General features: G+C 47.2%; 1 protein-coding gene and 1 long non-coding RNA gene across 2 annotated transcripts in view; one reads left to right on the top strand and one right to left on the bottom strand.

Annotated features, from left to right (window-relative positions):
• The window catches only part of LY86 (lymphocyte antigen 86), a 29,752-nt gene extending 18,621 nt beyond the window's left edge, over positions 1 to 11,131 (top strand). The window contains 4 exon segments of the mRNA XM_006138805.4: positions 3,171 to 3,257; positions 4,059 to 4,187; positions 9,421 to 9,473; positions 10,776 to 11,131. Of these exon segments, the coding sequence (XP_006138867.2) occupies positions 3,171 to 3,257; positions 4,059 to 4,187; positions 9,421 to 9,473; positions 10,776 to 10,859 (353 nt within the window). The 3' untranslated portion in view covers positions 10,860 to 11,131.
• LOC106733043 (uncharacterized) overlaps positions 1 to 21,337 on the bottom strand; it is a 150,754-nt gene that overhangs the window by 36,178 nt on the left and 93,239 nt on the right. The gene's annotated exons all lie outside the window — the stretch shown is intronic.

Raw genomic sequence — 21,337 nt, 5'->3', positions numbered from 1 at the left:
ACACTTCATCCCTGCTGTTCCCAGCCCTTCAGTTTAAACCGGTGGGGAAAGGACCATTATAAAGACAGCACTCAAACTGAAAGACAATGCACTGCTGCCACATCAACCCAGCCTCACAGAAGACAATCTTGACTACCTCCAGAACTGCAGGAAAATGAAACTCACTATCCCACCATTTTCTGTTCTATACATTACCTACTAAGCCTGGGTTAAAAATTTTAAAAATAGGAGCCTAACATTAGTCTCTTAAATCCAAAACCTAAATTCCCAGGTTTTCAGTCACCAGCCAGCTTCTCCTAAAGTCACCCATAGTTTCTGAACTGTTCTGAACAAGTGTGTTTGGTTTACTTGCAGTTAGATCAGGTTCAGCACTGGCTCATCTGCAGTTGTTGCCAACACCCAGAATCAGAAAAGGATAGACTGACAAAGTCCTTAAATTATGTAATACTTTAAGGCTGGCCAGGACCTAATGGCTGGCAAGGAGAAAGTGAAAGGGAGCGGGGAGGGGGAGAGAAGTTGCATATATGCAAGAATCTGGTCAGTTTCATGCTGTTATTCAGTGGTAGGCAGCGGTGACAAGAATCATGACAACTTCAAGACAGGGCTTGTGGAACCCCTGCTCCCAAGCAGGGCCTGGGGATCCCAGGAAGCCTATTTCATTTCAGAAACATGATGTTTCTATGGTGACAAAACAAAAAAAACACCGTAAGATTTTAATTCTAGAGGGGAAATTTAGTTTGGGCTTTTTCTCCTGATTCAGGATGAAAACAGGTGTAAGAAGTCAAAACTTTTCAGGATTTTCGGTTTGCCAGCCAGCTCCATTAGGTGTTACTGAAACAAATAGAAAAAGAAATAGTTCATCTTAATTATTAGGCACAGGACACTGTGGCAGAAGGAATGAGAGATCAGGGACACTAAAAAGTGCAGCTGTGCTAGGACTCTTGTCTGAACTGAGTCCTGATGACCACTCCCTTCAGCGAATTTTTCTCTGCATTCCCACTTTGAGTTGTCTCTCCCTACAGCAAGTCCCAGCCACATTCAGGCTGGAAGCTAACATGGGTGGGATTAGTATGATGTCAGTGAAACAAGCACAGGGTATGTCTACACTACAGCGCTAATTCGAACTAACTTAGTTCGAATTACTTAATTCGAACTAAGCTAATTCGAACTAACGCATCTAGAACTAAAAACTAGTTCGAATTAGCGTTTTGCTAATTCGAACTAGCGCGTCCACATTAAGTGGACCCTGAAGCGGGGTTAAGGATGGCCGGAAGCAGTGCCAGTAGGGCATCAGAGGAGGACTTAGAGCATGGAGATGCTGTCTCAGGCTAGCCGAGGGCTGTGCTTAAAGGGACCCGACCCCCACCCGGGACAGACAGTTCTCAGGGTTCCCCGCTTGCTTGTCTAACTTGATGAGGGACAGCAAAGCAGTCCTGTCTTAGAGTGCCCTGAGTGCCCACACTGGGCACATCACAGCACTCGGCCATCAGCCCGGCTGCACTTGCCGCAGGCTGCCATCTGGGGAGAGGGGGCAATTGGGGGCCTGCAGGAGAGCTTCCACCCCCAGAAGCCCGCAGAGCCAGCACAGTCCTCCCCATCGGGTGCTCGTACCCCATTCCTCCCTCACCTCCTTCCACTTACCCTTCCCTAGCCCCTCTTCTTGATCTACAAAATAAAGGACAATTGTGTTCAAAAATGGAATCTGTCTTTATTGAACAAAACTGGGGGAGACTGGGAAAAGGAGGTGAGAGAGGGGAAGAGAGAGGCTGGGAGAGGGGAGGGCAACTACAATGATCAGGGGTTGGGAACAGGTCCTATATGAAGAGAGGCTAAAGAGACTGGGACTTCTCAGCTTAGAAAAGAGGAGACGGAGGGGGGACAGGATAGAGGTCTCTAAAAGCAGGAGTTGGGTGGAGAGGGTGCATACAGAAAAGTTCTTCATTAGTTCCCATAAAGAAGGACTAGAGGACACCAAAGGAAAGGAATGGGTAGCAGGCTTCAAAGTAGTAACAGAAAGTTGTTCTTCACAAAGCAAAGAGTCAACCTGTGGAACTCTTTGCTGCAGGAGGCTGTGAAGGCTAGAACTGGAACAGAGTTTAAAGGGAAGTGAGATCAAGTCATGGAGGTTGGGTCCATGGAGTGGTATCAGCCAGGGGGTAGGAGTGGTGTCCCTGCCCAAGGTTTGTGGAAGGCTGGAGAGGGATGGCACGAGACAAATGGCTTGGTCACTGTCCTCGGTCCATCCCCTCCAGGGTCCCTAGTGTTGGCCACTGTCGGCAGACAGGCTACTGGGCTAGATGGACCTTTGGTCTGACCCAGGATGGCCATTGTAAGCTCAGGGTCGGGGGTCTCAGTGGACCCCCTTGATTCTCTTGCACACCTGCTCCTGGGTGGCCAGGCTGGCAGCTATCCTGTCCTAGCCGGCCACTTTCCTGTGCCTAGTGCGGAGATCGTGGACGAGGTCCACGATGTCCGCACTAGACCAGGCGGGTGCCCGCCTCTTGCGGTCCCGTGGAAGCTCCCGGGAGCCGCCAGCCTGGTCCCGGGAAGAGGGGGAGGGGTGGGGGGCATCGTGTGGGTGGCTCGATCCTTGCCAGTTGCAGGGTCTGCTGGCTGGGTGCTGGCAGGCTTGCACCTGGCACGGGCACCATAGCCAGCCCATGCCCCTTTAAGGGGTCCGGGGCCGGGAGGGGGGCATAGAGTTTCCCTGGTGTTGGCCAGAGTGGCCACCAGGGAAACCTGGGGAGGGCTAGCCTCCCACTAGTTCGAATTAAGGGTCTACACAGCCCTTAATTCGAACTAGCTAGTTCGAACTAGGCTTAATCCTCGTAAAATGAGGTTTTCCTAGTTCGAACTAAGCGCTCCGCTAGTTCGAATTAAATTCGAACTAGCGGAGCGCTAGTGTAGCGCCTATTAAAGTTAGTTCGAACTAACGTCCGTTAGTTCGAACTAACTTTGTAGTGTAGACATACCCACAGAGAGTAGAACAGTCTAATCCTTTTGCCACACAAGGTGGGAGTTTGGGGATTATTCTTGGAAGAATTTCAAAGAAAATATGTGTGACTTGATTTCCATAAGGGTCCTGTTCTTTTACCATTATTTTTATGAAGTAGAGTTCTCTTGTATTGGAAAGAAAAGTAAAAAACCAATTGCCTGTTACCTTTTGACAGATCCCTTGCAAGATTTCGCTTTCAGCATCGACCAGTGTGCCAATATCTTAACGAATACTTTTAACATCAGAGCTGCAATGATCTTAAGTAAGTGCAGTTTTTTGAGCATTACAAATAAGATACTTCATTGTGCATGTACCCATGTTAAAGACAGTCTGAGGAATAACAACTAAGTGCTTTTGGCAAAACAAAAGAGGGTTTACTGTTCTCACATGAAGGTCCAGGGGCTCAGGAGGTACAGATTGGATCTCAGGAGGAATAGATGCTTTTCTCTGCCATGCCTCTGACCTGCTGGGTGACATTGAGTAATGCACCTCAGCCCCTTGTACCTTTGTTACCCCTCCCATCCTCTGTTAGCCTGTTCACATTGTAAACTTGAGAGGACAATCACGTGTCCTAAGAGTTAGCTTAACTAGAGGGAAGGCGGTCACACTATGAAAGAATACTTGAGCTGCTATGGCCACGCTGGCCCTGCGCTTACTCATGTGCAGGACTAAGACTTCTGGGGGCATGTCTGTTTTCGGGGGGAGGGAGAGAGGAGTGTCACAAGAGAAATACGTTTGAGGGTTACATTACAATCACTCCACATGATTGTTCACAACCTCACACTGCAGGGCTTGAATCCAGTAGCCTCAAAAAGGAAGCTACTCTTCATTCACTACATGTCTTGTTATCTACCACAAGGGTTATTACAGGACAGGTTCTATACTACATGATGTTCTATGGATTCAGGAATTCCCAGTGGAATTGGGGCTTAAATAAGCAAAAAAAGAGTAGGATTTTTTTAAACCAAACAATAAATTATTTAATAAATTAATTATAACATAAATAACAATAGCTCAATTTCCACAGTTCTGTTCCTGAACTCTTCTTCTGTTTTCTGCGCAGGACACAGCATCACGGAATTGTTCCTGAATGTTAATCTCATGCTAAATGGGAAGAGTGTCCTCGGCTACTCAAAGAAACTTTGTGAGCCGAATGGCCATAGGTTTCTTTTCTGTGGAAAGAAAAAGGGAGGTAATTTTACCTAGCACACTAAACACTTTTAAGCAGGACATCTCTGATGCACTGCCAAATGTATCACCTAACAATGCACTTCCTAACATTGTTTCCTTCAACGGGATGCTACTGGATGACAGAACCACAGTAGGAGAGAGTCATTTTACTTTTAAAGTCTCCTCTTGGCAAAACACACTCACTAGCTTGTAGTATTTTAATTGCACAGAGGCCTCGGTGCTATATACATCAGAAGGGGAATGTAGAAGGATAATCTATAACTCAGCATGTAATGTAAGTAAGTAGCACGGGCCCATTTGCACACCTCTAACGTTTAATAGCCATCCCATTTCTTTCAGCGAAACTGTGTGTCTGAGGACCACTGCTGTTTTCATAAAAGCAATGGCTGAGTTAATGAACATGATAACTTGAGGTGTGCTGTGATGCCTATTTAAAAATAAGCTGTTTCCTATTTGCTAGTCCAGTACTCAATTTGACTTTCATAGCAGTTGCACCTGACTAAGGATTTTGTTTGGATCTCTAATAATAGTAGAGTGAAAGTTTTGTTATCCAGCAGTCTGCTAACAAGCATTGTCGCCCACCATAATACTGTCATGTCTTCAGGCATATGCCTGACTCCTTCTTGTCCAGCCAGCCATTGCAGGGATTCTGAAATGATCAGCAGGCACCTCCTTCCCCCTCCGCCTGTCTTGAGTTGCCAGAACTGCCAGTGGGGGGCAGGGGCAGAGCAATAATCTTTGTTATCCAGCACATTCAATTAACCGGCAACCCCCATTCCCTAGGAGTGCCAGGGTAACAAAGCTTTCACTGTAAATTCTTACTCTTCCTGATATCATGTTAATCTCATTAGGCTGATCTGAAAAGAAAAGGTGGGTAGAGGGCAATTTGCCAGAGAGTTGAGAGAATGGCAGTTTAGTAAGTTATTTTTGATGGCTCTTTTCCCAGTCACCTGCATCTCCATCACCATTATGATAATTCATTTGCGGTAGGTCTATGGGTCTGGTGACCGTGCACTGCACTGTTGAAAAGATGGCCTCAGGGGAATTGCTAAGACATTTCACACAGCACAGAGATATCAAAAAGAACAGCAGATAAATACTGCACAAGCAACCAATTATGTAAATTCTGCAGGCCAGATAGAAAAATTAAATTCAGAGGCTTTTTCAATTGCCTATTGAACGAAAGAAAATGAGACACCCATAGACCAACCATAAGGAACAGTGTCATATTCTGGCAAAGTGCTTAATAACACCCTGTAGAAAATGTATGAAGGACAACTAGAGTTGATCCTAAGCCCCACACAAGCTGCTGTTTACACATTAAGCCACATAGTCCAACCCTTCTGGGGTTTGCAGGTCCTTGACCTTACCTGGCAGGGAGATTGTTTTCCACTAATCAAAGTGCATTATGATATTAAATAACACTTGATTGTTTAAATAATCCCATGCATCTTCATTTAGAAGCCGCCCTCAGTTAATAACAGAACCTTACCACACTTATTAATAGAAGCCATGTTGTTTAACAGCCACCTTCACTGGGTAGCCAGCATTTGCCCACGGGATTAGATGATGGAGCTCCATTGTTAGATGATGGAGCTCCAAAATGGAGATGTGGTTAGGGTTGCCAGGTGTCCAGTATTTTCTGGGGTTTTTTTCCCTGCCAGGAGGCGAAAATACCAGACACCTGGCAACCCTACGACACACTCAGCAACTGGGCCCAGTACTGTACTGCTGTAAGGTCTCTAGTGTAGACATGGCCCAATATAGTTAGCACTATCATTAAACTTGATCTTTGCTCTGTGTAGAAAGAGCCAGAATTTGAGCTGTCAAGCATGAGTAAAGCAAGAGTGAAGATTGCAGAGCACTCTCTTGCTAAGGCTGGATTTTTTCAATTAGAACCCCACTGCATTTTGAGCAACATTTGTAAAACAAATTTTATTGTACCACACTTTAAATATAGTTCCAAGCAGAATTTGGTTTGGCCATTGTAATGAGAACAACTGTAAAGCTTTCTCCCACCCCTTCCCTAGAAGCCACTGATTTTTATGTTTGGCCCTTCTATAAATCTTGCAGCTCTTTGAGAGATTCAGGAATATCCTATGCTAAGAGAGAGGAAAGTGTAGTAGAAAGGAATTGAGGAGGAGTCAAAGGTGACAAATAGATAACATTATCCTAGAACAGCAACCGGCGACTGGAATAGTCTTCGCAGAAAAAAACATTGTTGGCTGTTTTACAAACATCTCTGTTTCAATTATAGTATTTGTTACCTATCTTTTTACTTTTATTTAAACAAATTGTATAAGTCACAACCGAACTAGCAAAGCTCACAAGGACTCTGAAACATGATTCTGAAAAACCTATGTCTGTTTCTTGAAGATCTAAACCTATTACACTGTTTTCTGTTCCAAAGAAGGTAAGGAGGGGACTTTCTTAGTGAAAAAAAAATCATTACTAAAGTCTTTGTGGTATTCAGTTGAGAGATGGGCTTCCTTTTTCTACGGATGAATTTTTGTGATCATTGTTCATATCCCACACAAGAAAATGGTTACACAAAAGTTAGGGTTGCTCAAGTCTACTTCCTACCAACACAGTCACACACACACACACACACAAAATTAGGAGAACAAACCATTCTGGTAACATTAGGATCGACAGCCACCACAGCTCAGAGATCTTAACCAGGTAATGCTCAAACACACTCACAGACTTTGCAGCTGTACAAACTTGCTCTTTCAGATCTAACATAGAACACTCAAAGCATACACCCAAATCACACTAAACCAAAAAACCTTAATTTGGACCTTAGTTACATAAACATATACATGTTATGGCTTGTATGTATAATGTATTACACATGCAGAGTATGAAATGTGAAGTTAGGTCATTCTTTTGAGTGCAATTGTGAGGAAATGGATAGGTAGTCTCAGCCAGCAGCTACAACACAAGGCTGGGGACTGTCTGGTTTGAACTGCCACATGACCTTGAGCAAGAAACTCATCCTCTCCACCTCACTTTCTCCCACCCGTAAAGTGAATTAATGATACTCAGACAGCTCCAATATTTATAGATGCACAATATTCAGATAAATTCTAAACCAATAGAATTCATGGCCGCTGTGTCATTGAGTTGAATGAATGCACGATCCAGCCCTAGAAGATCTAAATCTGACTGTATTATTACTCATACACAAAAAATTAAATTCTATAAAGATTTAAAACCCAGAAAAGGAAGAGGTGGATGCAGACGTACTTGGGCCTTTATATAGTACTACATGTGTGAGATTGTTCAAAGATTTTCAGCCTAGGAAAGAATTGAGAAAGAGGAGTCAGAATTTAATTATAGGTGTTTTGTCAGAAATGAGAGGCAGCTTCACAAGAACAAGTAGCTTGAAGTAATTCTCAGGAAGTTCTTACTCACTCCACTTCCAATTGTAAATTGCTAGAGACCAGTTGATCACAGGGAGGAGGAGTAAATTAGTCTTATTAAGATGTAATAGTGGAAAGATCCCACAAAATAGAAAAGAAAGCCCTAAGTCAGCTAAAGACTTTTTTCATTATGTTCTGCAGAAAACTTCTTTAGTCATATGAGTCCTAAAAGGAAGGGTTGCATATGAAGATAATGTCCCAGGAACACTGGCTGTTCTGCATAAATAGATGCTGTGATTTATCTAGTATTTTGCACACATGATGGTGGGAGAACTATTTTTCACGTCAAAGTTTGCCATGATTTATAAAGTAATCTCATAAAACCTATACATTTTTCACACTCTAGAAAGTTCCAAAGAGGCAACACTTTGCAGTCAATGTACAAAACTAAGTATTGGTCTTAGTTATAATTACTGTAACAATTGCCCCCTTATGACAGGGAAATGCAAGGGTTTAGGCAGATGTACTGTATGAAGAATCCTGGAATCCCCAAAAGAAGACATGCATTCAGTTTGATTCATACTTGGGAGACAGTATTTTCTGCTATATCCCCAGCTGGGTAAAGTCCACAGAGAGGGAATCAGAGGGGTTTGAGGAGTCTGGTTTAAACAATACAGCCACCAACGTAGGTGGCCCTGGTCAGCTAGGGATTTGGTCAGAAAATCCAGTAGTCCTATTGAGAACAGTAGAACATCACCTGAGAGCCTCCATTAGTTGAAGATTAAAGTTTCTCTCATTCTAAAGCAGAGGCCCATCTCCTACTGATGCAGGGGAGAAGAGACCATTTCCCCTTCGGTGAAATGGGATTTATATTCACCCAGCTCACAAAAGGGTTTTGGTGCCATTTATTAAGGTCACAGTATGGTGAACATGGATTAGGAATGAGGGATGCCCCAGACTAAATTCCAGATAGACTCTCGCAGACTCTCCAAACAATAGTACTGGTGATGGTGCTTTCTGCACTCCATACAGTTGTTCTAGAAATAGCTCCCGCTACTACTACCTCAAGGAAGGTCATGACTACAATTTACAGGCAGGACCTCTGCGTCCACTAAAGGGGGAAATATATCTACAGCCCAGGATTGCCTCAATCTAGCCCTGGTGGGATGGCCAAAGTTTGGTTTATGGTGTAACAGAAAAATCAGCATCTGCCTTCACTAGCATCTCTACATGTTCAACAGTACACAAGTATACTGTTCAGTAAACACTCTGAAGTTCAGTAACTCTGGAGGGAAAACATTCAGCTGCATGAGCACTTAGTGACTGCTTCACCTTACACTCTCAGAAACTGTGCTATTCCCGTAGGGCATCCTCAGAGCTTAGCACATTCTCCTACACTAGGAAGAAGGCCCATACCTTTATACTTCTCTTGGGGTGTGTCTACATTGCACCCTTTGCTTGAAATAAGCTATGCAATTTGAGCTAGGCAAATTGCGTAGCTTATTTACAGTTAATTTTGAAATAGTTCATTTCAAAATTTCAAAATAGAGTGCTATTCCAAAACATCCCTTAATCCCTGTGGAAAGAGGTTTACAGGACGTCGGAATAGCATGCCCATTATTTCAAAAGCTATTTCAAAAGAACGGGCGCGCTATCAAGACGTGAAAAACACTATTTCGGGATACCTAAAGTATCCCAAAATAGTGCCGCTGTCTAGATGTGCCCTTAGCAAGCTGCTGCCCATAAAGTTTTTCTAAATCCTAAAGCACTTGTCATGGAGAATTTCAAAGTATTATTATAAAATAGTGCATCCTATCAGCGGCCTGCTTCCTTTGTGCATTGCGTAATTATAATCCATTTGTTTTTCAGAACATATCTACTATGAAGGACCTGTCAAATTGGGAATCCATGCAATCCCCAAAGTAAGTTCCCTCTGGTAATGTCCTGAACTGTAAGAGTTACTTGACTAAGTTCAGAAAGCACGATAACAATGAGTGATTTTGACTGCGTAAACTGTTGCCTCAGGGCACGATGCAGAGATGAAGGATGTAAAGAAGCAGGTAACTGACTAATCATGTATTCAATACAATTTATATTGAGTACATGATTAGTCAATAAGCTGCGGCCCTATAGTTGAAATGTCCCCAAAAAGACTTTCAAGGGGGAAGAGGTCAGTTACTGCTGCAGAAATCCACATTGTACAGAGGGGAGAATTCCCAGGAAAGCAATCAGTTACTACTAGATGCACATGCCGCCCCTCGCTCTCCCCCCCCCCCGAAAGCCAGAGATCCCTGAACACCCAGAGTGGTTTCTATGAGTTGACACTTAGGGCCACACTGCTCCCACAAGTCTCGACACTACTGGTAGGTTTCCTGCCCAGTTTCTGCAGTGAAGACCAAACGTGGCTCAAAAATACAGAATTAAAACAGATTTCTATGTCAAGTCCTCCTCTCAATCTACTGAGTGAGCTTAGGTACCTAACTTTCCCCAGTTATCTTATTGCTAGGCGGAAAGATATTTTGATCTCTGAAATTAGGATGCCCCCTAAGCCTGGGTCTACAAATTTGGACCTTGCATATTTTCTCATCTACACTGAACAGAGGGGCTGATGTGAAATTATCCCCCAGAAGAAAGTGGTAGGATTACCACCTGTTTTGTTGAAACTAAAATACAGCAAGTTCTAGATACCTGTATCACAAGCTTCTACAGATGATGATTCTTTAAAAATACGCAATTAATATGTTAACTTCAGATGAATTTTCACAAATATTATCGTAATGCAATGTCTGAACAATAAGATTAGAGGAGGAAGAATACCAGTCAAAAACATTTCTCCTATTCTGATTAAACAGCAGTTGCAAAGTAAAGAGAAAGCCTTAATAATATAAAAGCCAAGGTGCAATTTTTCCACAGACCAAGAAAAGCTGCATGGATCTGAAAGCAATTTTCAAATATCAGAGACTTTTGTTTCCTTAGGGAAGCATTCTCCACCTTTATTTAATTTTGAATTTGCTGTGCTATCATTTCACATCTAGGAACAGGGGCATTTGGCAAGAAAAATGGGCCACACCTTTTACCACCACTGAAATGTATTTGGACTAGAAGAGCTTTCAGGAAAAACATTAACTGTTTTGATGGGGGGGAAAGGGGACTCTCTCCTAGGAAGAGAGGCAGTTCTGTACTGTTTTTGTGCTAATTTAATGTTTTGCTTTTGTTTCACACAGGGAGTGTTCAAAGTTTCAGTGAAGCTGAATAATGGAGATCATCTGACTGTTGCTTGTGCTGAATTTACCATAACACATAAATAGTTTTCCTCCACATAAATCAAATAAATGAGCAGAAACTATTCATTTAAAGTGGTAGGTCTCCAAAACATTGCACACTTTGTAGTCAAGAAAGCTACCATATTTTCCAGCGTATAAGGCGACTGAGGGTATAAGACGACCCCCTAATTTTCTAGTTAAAAGATAGGTTTTCGTCTTATACTCGCCGTATAAGACTACCCCCCCTTAAGAGGCCAACCGGCAGCGCCCCAGCGCCCCTCTGCCTCCCCGGCTTTGCTCCCGGTGTATCTGGTCTGCTGGAGACGGTCCCCAGCAGACCAGAGGCACCGGGAGCAAAGCCGCAGCAGTGGCGGGGTCCCGCGCCTCTGAGGCTTTGCCAGAGCAAAGCCCCAGAAGCGCGGCACCCCGCCACCGCTTCGGCTTTGCTCCTGGTGCCTCTGGTCTGCTGGGGACCGTCTCCAGCAGACCAGGGACACCGGGAGCAAAGCCTCTGAGGACGCCGGCAGCGGGACAGCCGCGGCGCGTCTGCGCTGCCCCGCTGCCGGCTTCCCCTGAGGCTTTGCAAAGCCGCGAGGGAAGCCAGCAGCGGGGCAGCCCAGGCGCACCTGGGCTGCCCCTCTGCCCGAGCCCCTCCGCAGACCAGGGAGACGCGGAGCAGCTTTTCTCGCCCCGGAGTACATGGGCGGCGGGACCGCGAGGTCCCGCAGTCTGTGTCCTCTGGGGCGAGAAAAGCCCCGTTCGTACCTGCAAGTTGGGGACTGCCTGTATACCCGGCGTATAAGACGACCCCGATTTTTGGGGGATGTTTTTTAGCATAAAAAGTCGTCTTATACGCCGGAAAATACGGTAGTTATATTCAACAGTGATATTGAAGGAAATAATTCCACTCTGAGGATCAGGTGTAATTCTTGTTTATAATCCTTTGCTTTTAGGGAGTTACTAGAACCGAAGAGGTAATTAATCCTAAGACAGTCTCTGTACTTCATTTGGCTTTGTTTCTATAATATATGGCTTTTCAATAGCAAAACTTTTAACTTCTCAAAAGTCCAGTAATTAAAGCACTGAATGAAACAGGCATTGCTCAGTGACCAAGAAGGAAGAAATCAGAGCTTGGTGCTTGAACTCTGTCCTTTTTTCCTGCGCTAGAGGAGGCAGGAGGGGACTTAGTACATTGGGGGTATGGCTACACTGTGGGGGGGAGGTTGAAGATATGCAAATTGCGCTCACATTTGCATATCTTCTGGAAAAAAAATCAGAAGAGCATACCTTCTTCGAAAACCCACCCTCTCCCCCCACACAGTGTAGTCGTACTCTGGTTCCCCAACATGCATGCCTTCTAGAGATATTGCTTTTGCGGTTGACGCTAGCCAGGGATTCCCAACCATAGAACCCTTTCTTACCTGAACCTGGGTCAACAAATATCAGTCTCATTTTACACTCACAAGATCCACCAACAGACTTAAATAGCCTCCGATTTCAATTTTCCTCAGTCTAGCAAGATACAGGATTTGGAGCAGTCTTAGTTTTACTAAATTAGAGGCAGGCCAACATTATACCAGAGGAGAAGAGTTCAAGTTACTACATGGATAGTGCCATTGCCTTCCTCTATAAGTCTTAGTCTTCTGCACTGATGCCTTGGGAATGCCTTACCTAGCACAGGGCCATATTTTTTTAATAAAAGTAAGCTTTCCAGTATCTTACCTTGGTTATTACCATACCAAGGTCAGAAAGGCACCCCCCCCAGACTCTCAACATGTGTTCAGTATTCTGTAGTTGCCGCACTTAACATTTGTAACATTCTGTAGTGGCCCTCCATGATGATAAACTATCCCCACATTTTTCTGTGTAGACTTTTTCTAAATATACATGTGAAAGAGAGACCGAAGAATGTGAACCAAGGTATTCCATCTGCTACTTGAGCAACATTGATTCGTGCATGGTTCTTTGGAGTCACAGAATTCCCACTCTTTGATTGGTTGGGTTAGCTTTTTTGTTTTTTAAGTCCTTTCCAATGGCATGCGAACCTTCCTGCTTATATATAATAATGTCTATCTGCTTTTTGATAAAATCATATGAGACGAGTCCTGTACCTTCTTTTTTGTTTGTTTGTTTCAGTATTTTGTCTCTGAGGTCAAAGGAATGCATCTTTGACCAGTGCCCGCCTATAAATAACCACTGTGTTCTGAGATGGTCCTCCATTTCCCACTCATGCAAATTTGGTACAGGAAACCCCCAAGTTGTGACTTCCCAAGTTGTGACCCACTGCACTTACAACCATTTTTTTAAGTGCAGAAGGGGCCAAAACCCGCGACTTACGTCCTCAGCCTGCATTTACGATGGTACACGATGCCTATTGTAAATGAGAATTCGAGTTACGATGCCTCCGACTTGAGATGCTTCCCCAAGAACCATTCACGTCACAAGTTGTGGGTTACCTGTATACAGCTTCCTCTTATCATAATTTAAAGCAGGGTCAGGGTTTGGTTGAGCCAGGAAAATGGGATGTGCCTGAAATGGGACGACTTCTCATAAAAGCAATACAGAAAAGAGAATCACCAAGCAGGTGAAAGGGGCTGGCTGGGAGTACCTACCCCATTTAGGGCTGCTACAGCCCTTAGCCTCCCCCCGGCCAAGAGCCCTTTAGGTACTTCCCTCTGCCCCTCAGATTCTTATGGGGACATTGCTGGCTGTTCTCCTTGTCAGGGAGCAAGGGAAAGTGCAGTCTGCTGCATTCTTCACTCCAGCTGGGGAGCACAGGGGACAGACAAGTTGTGCACTTTGCTCTTGCTCCCTGACAGAGACAGGAAGGGGAAAAGCAAGCTGCCCTGGTACAAATCTTAGGGGGAGGAGCTCCAATCCCTCCTCCCCGCCCTCCCTTCCCACCCTGCTACATGCACACATACACAGTCCCCTGCTAAAGACCTTACTCACCCTGGGTATGTCTACACTACAGCACTAATACGAACTAACTTAGTTCAAATTAGTTAATTCAAACTAAGCTAATTCGAATTAGCGCATTTAGGCTTAAAAACTAGTTCAAATTAGCGTTTTGCTAATTTGAACTAGCATGTCCACACTGAGTGGACCCTGAACTGAGGTTAAGGATGGCCGGAAGCAGTGCCGGCAGGGCATCAGATTAGGACTTAGAGCGTGGAGCTGCTGTCTCAGGCTAGCCGAGGGCTGTGCTTAAAGGGACCCGACCCTCACCCCGAACAGACAGTTCTCAGGGGTTCCCCGCTTGCAAAGCAGTCCTGGGTTAGAGTGCCCTGAGTGCCCACACTCGGCACATCACAGCATTCGGCCATCAGCCTGGCTGCACTTGCTGCAGGCTGCCATCTGGAGGGGGGGTCAATCAAGTGGCTTCAGGAGAGCTTCCACCCCGAAGAGCCCGCAGAGCCAGCCCAGTCCTCCCCATCGGGGGCTCGTACCCCATTCCTCCCTCACCTCCTTCCACTTGCCCCTCCCTAGCCCCCCTTCCTGATGTACAAAATAAAGGACACGTGTGTTCAAAAATAGAATCTCTCTTTATTGAACAAAACTCGGGGAGACTGGGAAAAGGAGGTGAGAGAGGGTGAGAGAGGGTAAGGCACTAAAATGATCAGGGGTCTGGAACAGGTCCCATATGAAGAGAGGCTAAAGAGACTGGGACTTTTCAGCTTAGAAAAGAGGAGACTGAGGGGGGATATGATAGAGGTCTATAAAAGCATGAGTGGTGTGGAGAGGGTGCATAAAGAAAAGTTCTTCATTAGTTCCCATAATAGAAGGACTAGAGGACACCAGATGAAATGAATGGGTAGCAGGCTTCAAACTAACAACAGAAAGTTGTTCTTCACAAAGCAAATAGTCAACCTGTGGAACTCCTTGCTGCAGGAGGCTGTGACGGCTAGAACTAGAACAGAGTATAAAGAGAAGTGAGATAAAGTCATGGAGGTTGGGTCCCTGGAGTGCTATTAGCCAGGGGGTAGAAATGTTGTCCCTGGCCTCTGTTTGTGGAAGGCTGGAGATGGATGGCACGAGACAAATTGCTTGGTCATTGTCTTCGGTCCATCCCCTCCAGGGTACCGCTGGCCGCTGTTGACAGACAGGCTACTGGGCTAGATGGACCTTTGGTCTGACCCAGTACGGCCATGCTAAGCTCAGGGCTCAGGGTCGGGGGTCTCAGTGGACCCCATTGATTTTCATGCAAACCTGCTCCTGGGTGGCCAGGCAGGCAGCTCTCCTGCCCTAGATGGCCACTTTCCTGTGCCTAGTGCGGAGGTTGTGGATGAGATCCACGATGTCTGCACTAGACCAGGCATACGCCCACCTCCTGCGGACCTGGGCAGGCTCTCGGGAGCCGCCAGCCTGGTCCTGGGAAGAGGTGGAGGGCTGGGGGGCAGCAGGTGGCCGGCTCGAGCCTTGCCAGGTGCAGGGTCTGCTGGCTGGGTGCTGACAGGCTTGCACCTGGCACGGGCACCGTAGCCAGCCCGTGACCCTTTAAGGGCTCCGGGGCCGGGAGGGGGGCAGAAGAGTTTCCATGGTGGTGCCCAGAGTGGCCACCAGGGCAAGCTGGGGAGGGCTAGCCTCCCACTAGTTCGAATTAAGGGGCTACACACCCCTTAATTCAAACTAGTTAATTCGAACTAGGCGTTAGTCCTCGTGGAATGAGGTTTACCTAGTTCGAATTAAGCGCTCCGCTAGTTCGAATTAAGTTCAAACTAGCAGTTTGCATGTGTAGCACCTATCAAAGTTAATTCGAACTAACGTCTGTTAGTTCGAATTAACTTTGTAGTGTAGACATACCCCCTCTGACCCTGATTCCTGCATCCCCCATGCACTCAGCCCCCCCTGAGCCTGTCCTTAAGGACCTGAGCAACACCAGAGAAATGTACTAGTTTAAACATAATTTGCTGATGCTATATGGAACTTTAAGCCACCTGGCTCAGTCCTGGGCCCCTAAACAAGTGCCCAGTGGTCCTCTTTAAACCCAGGTCCTGAGTACAGGATGGGGCAGTCAATCAAAGACTGTCTTGGACCTTAGGTGCACCCAGAGTAGCGTAGGGCTGGCAGGTAAGCAAACAGCAATCTACAGTCTCCGCTGGCCCGGGCCCTAGTGCACAGCAGGGCAGACAAACAAACAGCAGTCCACTGGCAGGAGAGGGAGAGACTGCCACTCCACCACATCCCAGCCCAGGGTCCTAGCAGCAGCAGTTCTGGCTGCCACTGGGGTCAGCAGGGCTCCGGCCCGCAACATGCTGACATGCTCCAAAATACAATGAAATCAGCCTGACTGTCGTCAGCTCCCCTGGACCATTTCCTAACTCCCCCTTGGCACCTACCTAGCTCCCCTGTTGCTGCAGGTTCTCAGGTCATCGGAGTCTGAACCCTCCGGCAGGGCTACAAAAGTCAGAACAAACTGACAAGGAGAAGAAACCCTCAAAATCGCACCTAGAGGTATTAGTAGGATATGGAAATATTCCCTCTGTCCAGCTCACTTCCGTGGCAACCACACAAACCTTGCCATTACAAGAGTGTTGGACGCCCTTGTTTCAATCAGCCAACCAACCACCCCAGATAACAAACAATCCCAAGGGCCTTCCCTAGTTGAAACACCTCCAACTAAAACTAGTGTCCCCTGTGGCCTAGGCACTGGCTGGCTTACCAAGTTCTTCAATCCAGGAACATGCCTCCACAAATCTCCATTACTGGAGAAATGAATAAACTAGCCATCTCTTACTCAAGGTGTGATACTACCTATCTGCTGTGGATAATCAGTTATACAAGAAACGACACATACGAGCAACAAAACCTCACTTTGAGAAACCAGACTTATTTCGACTTAGCTAAAGTAGCCCCTTGGGGTATGTTTACACCGCAATAAAACACTGGGTGTGGCGGGTCCATTTCAGTTGACTTGTGCACATGAAACTCAGGCTGCGGAGTTGTAAAAATTCAGTGGAGATGTTCAGGCTTGGGTGGGAGTCTAGGCTGTGGGACCTTCCTCTTTGCAGAGTCCCCAGAGTTTGAGTTTCAGCCCAAGGCTGAATTTTGACACCCTAGTTTTACAGCCCCGCTGCCTAAGCACCAACTCAGGCCAGTTGGGGGGTATTTAACTGCTGTGTATTTATACACTTAGCCTATTGACAGATCAGCTGCTAGAGGTGCTCTCACACACATACAGCCGGTACCTCTCGCCTAGCTATCAGCAGAATGGCCTTTGGTTTCCTAGTCCAAACACTGCTTGTCTCTTGCTGTCAGAAAGAATTAGATAAAGAACTAAATATAAACCTTAGTTCTTACTCCCCCAATGAAACTGAAAACACATTTTATTCCTGCGGGTGTACTCAAACCCTTTGCCCAGTTATTTGCTACCAAACAGCCAAGTGGCTTCCCTCACCAGTCCTGTACAAGATCTTAGCAACCCATACGTTCATCTGCTTTTGGATTAAAAAGTGGCTCAGTCCCTTCATACTGAAAATCTCCGTTGTTAACCCGGCTTCTCCTTTTATTTCCTGTTCATAATCAGCCTCAGCTGGGCCCCTCCAGTATTACATTTTGGACAGTTTCTGCAGGAGAGGGATTTTTGTCTTCTCTGGTCCCAGTATAGCGTATTAACCTCTTCATGTCCCAAGAAAGTGTGGGCACAGCCACACCGTCTTGAATTAGAACAGATTTAGCAATTACAGCATTTTTCTTTCCAAAATAGCTTTCAAAAGCTAAATACAGCTCCCATAGCAACAAACAAGTTCTGATTATAGCTGGGCTGAGTTCGTGAGAGAGCACATCCTCCAGTGATTCACAGCTCTAGAGAGGAGGAAGGATGCTTTCACAGAAACAAGGACCTGTGAACTTCCCAATCAGCTCTCATTGACACCAGGAGGAAGAAGAAGCTGAAATGAAACTGATGGCTATATTCTGTGCTCAAAAACTTCCTTGGAGGAACTGTGCCGGTTGGAATCAAATTTGGGGAATTATGAAGTCTTCTGGCTGTTATCTTCAAAGGCACTATTCCGGGGGTGGCCAACCTGTGGCTCTAGAGCCACATCCAGCTCTTCAGAAGTTAATATGCGGCTCCTTGCATAGGTACCAAATCCAGGGCTGGAGCTACAGGTGCCAACTTTCCACTGGGCTGGAGGGTGCTCACTGTTCAATCCCCAGCTCTGCCCTAGGCCCTTACTGCCCAGGATCCTGCCACTTCCCACCCTCTCCACTGAGCCTGTCACACCCAGGCTTCCCCCTTCCAGTGTCTCCCACTGAGAAAGAGCTGATCACAGAGGGCAGGAAGAAAAGGAGAAGGAGGCACTAACCGGTGGGGCTGCCCATGTGCGGGATGTCCGGGGTGCTGAGGATCTGATCAGGGCTGCTGACATATAACTGTGGCTCTTTGGCAATGTGCACTGGTAAATTCTGGCTCCTTCGCAGGTTTAGGTTGGCCACCCTGCACTATTCTTTTCTCAACATGAGTGCACATGTTTTTACGGGTCCTGTTTAGACTCAAGTGTGTCTCTAAGGAAGGCTCTGCCTTCTCCATGTTATTCTTTCATTGGTTCTCTGGAACACAGTGGAAGGGGTCTCAAGAGAGTCTGGATCAGCAAGTTTTGACTTTGCCCCACTCAGGTCAATGGCAAATTAAAACATGAAATTATCTTTGTCCTAGTCCAATACACCACACAAAGTAGCTCTAATTGCAACAGAATAGCTCTCCCATATTCTGGGTGAAGGATCCATCTAGCACCTAAGGCCCAGTCTTTTAGGGTATGTCTAGACTACATAGCTCTGTCGACGGAGCCATGTAGATGAGGTTTCTAGACATAGGGAAATAAAGCGGTGATTTAAATAATCGCCGCTTCATTTACATCAAAATGGCTGCCGCGCTATGCAAGCTCACCCAGCATGATGGGTATCAACACCAGGCTGTAGAGGCCCCAGAACTGAGCTCTGCAGGGGGCTACAAAGAGGCTAATGCCACCAGTGCTTTCAAGGGAGGTGTTTTGCTGCTACGAGCCTAGGTGCTATTTGGTCAGCCAGTCAAAAATATGCAAGGGTATGTCTACACTACAAAGTTAATTCGAACTAACAGCTGTTAGTTCGAATTAGCTTTCATAGGCGCTACACATACAAACCGCTAGTTCGAACTTAATTCGAACTAGCCGAGCACTTAATTCGAACTAGGTAAACCTCATTCTACGAGGACTAACGCCTAGTTCGAATTAAGTAGTTCAAATTAAGGGCTGTGTAGCCACTTAATTCGAACTAGTTGGAGGCTAGCCCTTCCCAGGTTCCTCTGGTGGCCACTCTGGGCCAAACCAGGGAAACTTTTCTGCCCCCCCTCCCAGCCCCCGGAGTCCTTAAAGGGGCACGGTCTGGCTACCATGCTTGTGCCAGTTGCAAGTCTGCCAGCACCCAGCCAGCAGACCCTGCACCTGGTACGGCACGAACCAGCCACCCGCTGCCACCCAGCCCTCCGCCTCTTCCCGGGACCAGGCTGGCGGCTCCTAGGAGCCTGCCCGGGGCCACAAGAGGTGGGTGCCCACCGGGTCTAGTGCAGAGATCATGGACCTCATCGAGGTTTGGGGGGAGGCCTCCAATGTCCACGATCTCCGCACTAGGCACAGGAAAGCAGCCGTCTAGGGCAGGATAGCTGCCAGCCTGGCCACCAAAGGCCACATGCGAACCCAGAAGCAGGTTTGCATGAAAATCAAGTTGGTCCAGTGAGACCCCCGACCCTGAGCCCTGAGTGTGATGGACCGGGCTGAGTCTGGGCACAGCTGAAGGCATCCGCTCAGGGTGAATTGCTCAAATTCGGGGCTCCTTACAGCCCCCAGACTGGTGACCTTCCCAAACAGGCCACAAACCAGTCCCACAGAGCGCTTCAGCAGCCTGCCTGAAGCCTCACGAGCAAAACCCCTCCAACACCCCAGCAATATCTGTGCCCCAGATGGCCCCGGGCCTCATACACAGGTGGGGGGGTGTCTTAGAACCCAATCCCAACTACCCCGAACAAGTTCTGTCTAGTTCCAAGAAACCAGCCACAGATCCCTGGTCAATTTACCCTCTAGATCAGTGGTCCCCAACGCGGTGCCCGCGGGCGCCATGGCGCCCGCCGGGGCATTCGTATGCACCCGCCGACAACCGGGGCCGGCCCCGCCTCTGGCACATGGGAAGCGCCAGCCCCAGGCGTACAACATGCACTGGTGCTGGGTGCGCGGCGCTCGGGCGGCTGCAGCCCCGGAGCACATGCAGGTGCTCGGGCGGCGCCAGTGCTGGCCCCAGGCGCGTGGCTCGGGCGGCAGCGCCGGCCCCGGGCCCACGGCACAAGGCGCTCGGACGGCCCCAGCCCCGGCCCTAGGGCACACGTCGGCGCCTGGTGCAAGGGCATCCCAGTCCCCTGGCGTGCCCCTGGACGCGCTGCCCCGCCCCCGGGCGCCCGGCGCATGAGTGGCCCCCACCTCCCTGGCGCCCGGCGCGTGAGTGGCCCCACCTCCCGGGCGCCCGGGAGCCTCTAAAGGTTGGGGACCACTGCTCTAGATCTTACCCACAAATCACGCTGAGCCAGTCCTTTAGCATCTAACATCTAAAGGTTTATTACTACAATAAAGAAAAGCAAGAGAGTAAGGTTGTTAAAGGATAGTACATTACCTGCATCGAATCTCCCAGTTCTTGATGCAGGCTCTAGCAGAGCTGCTGGCTTAAACGTCCTTGTTGCACATCCTAGGATCGGGATGGGTCCACAGTTCTTTCCGACTCTTCGATCCCTGCATTGCTGCCTCTGGGATGAAGTGCTGAGCTGAGTACAAAGATGGAGTCCACCACATGGCCTCTTTATACATCCTTCCTGGTCTCTTCTTGGCTGCAGCAGGTCACCTGGCCAACAGCCTATCCCTGTGTTCCTTGCTGGCAGCCCTTAGGTGTCAGCCCTCATTTTTTAGGTGTGTCCTTGACCCATTGAGTGCCATTGTCCCACAGGGCCTCGCTAATTAGCATGTCCATAGGCCGGGCTCTGCCCAATGCTCAACCACATGCAGAGAAATAGTCAGTATCCATACAGATTACAGATTACTAACTACAAACACAGACATTATACAATCACATGACTAGCGTACATAGGATTAGCAGACAGTAAGCTTCTATTCAACACCCCACATGGCCCCCTTTTATGCCATTTTTGGGGCCAACACCCCCACCTATGGGTGCATCAGTGATCTGGCTGCTTCCCTCAAATTCAGTAACGTGACACTGAGCTTAGAACATACGAACATAAGAATGGCCGTACTGGGTCAGACCAAAGGTCCATCTAGCCCAGTAGCCTGTCTGCTGACAGCAGCCAACACCAGGTACCCCGGAGGGGATGGACCGAAGACAATGACCAAGCCATTTGTCTCGTGCCATCCATCTCCAGTCTTCCACAATCAGAGGCCAGGGACACTATTCCTACCCCCTGGCTAATAGCACTCCAGGGACCCAACCTCCATGAATTTATCTAACTTCTCTTTAAACTCTGTTATAGTTCTAGCCTTCACAGC

Source organism: Pelodiscus sinensis, chromosome 2 (genome assembly GCF_049634645.1).
Source record: "Pelodiscus sinensis isolate JC-2024 chromosome 2, ASM4963464v1, whole genome shotgun sequence".
Taxonomy (NCBI): Eukaryota; Metazoa; Chordata; order Testudines; family Trionychidae; genus Pelodiscus; species Pelodiscus sinensis.
This window is presented reverse-complemented; position numbering and strand designations above follow the sequence as displayed.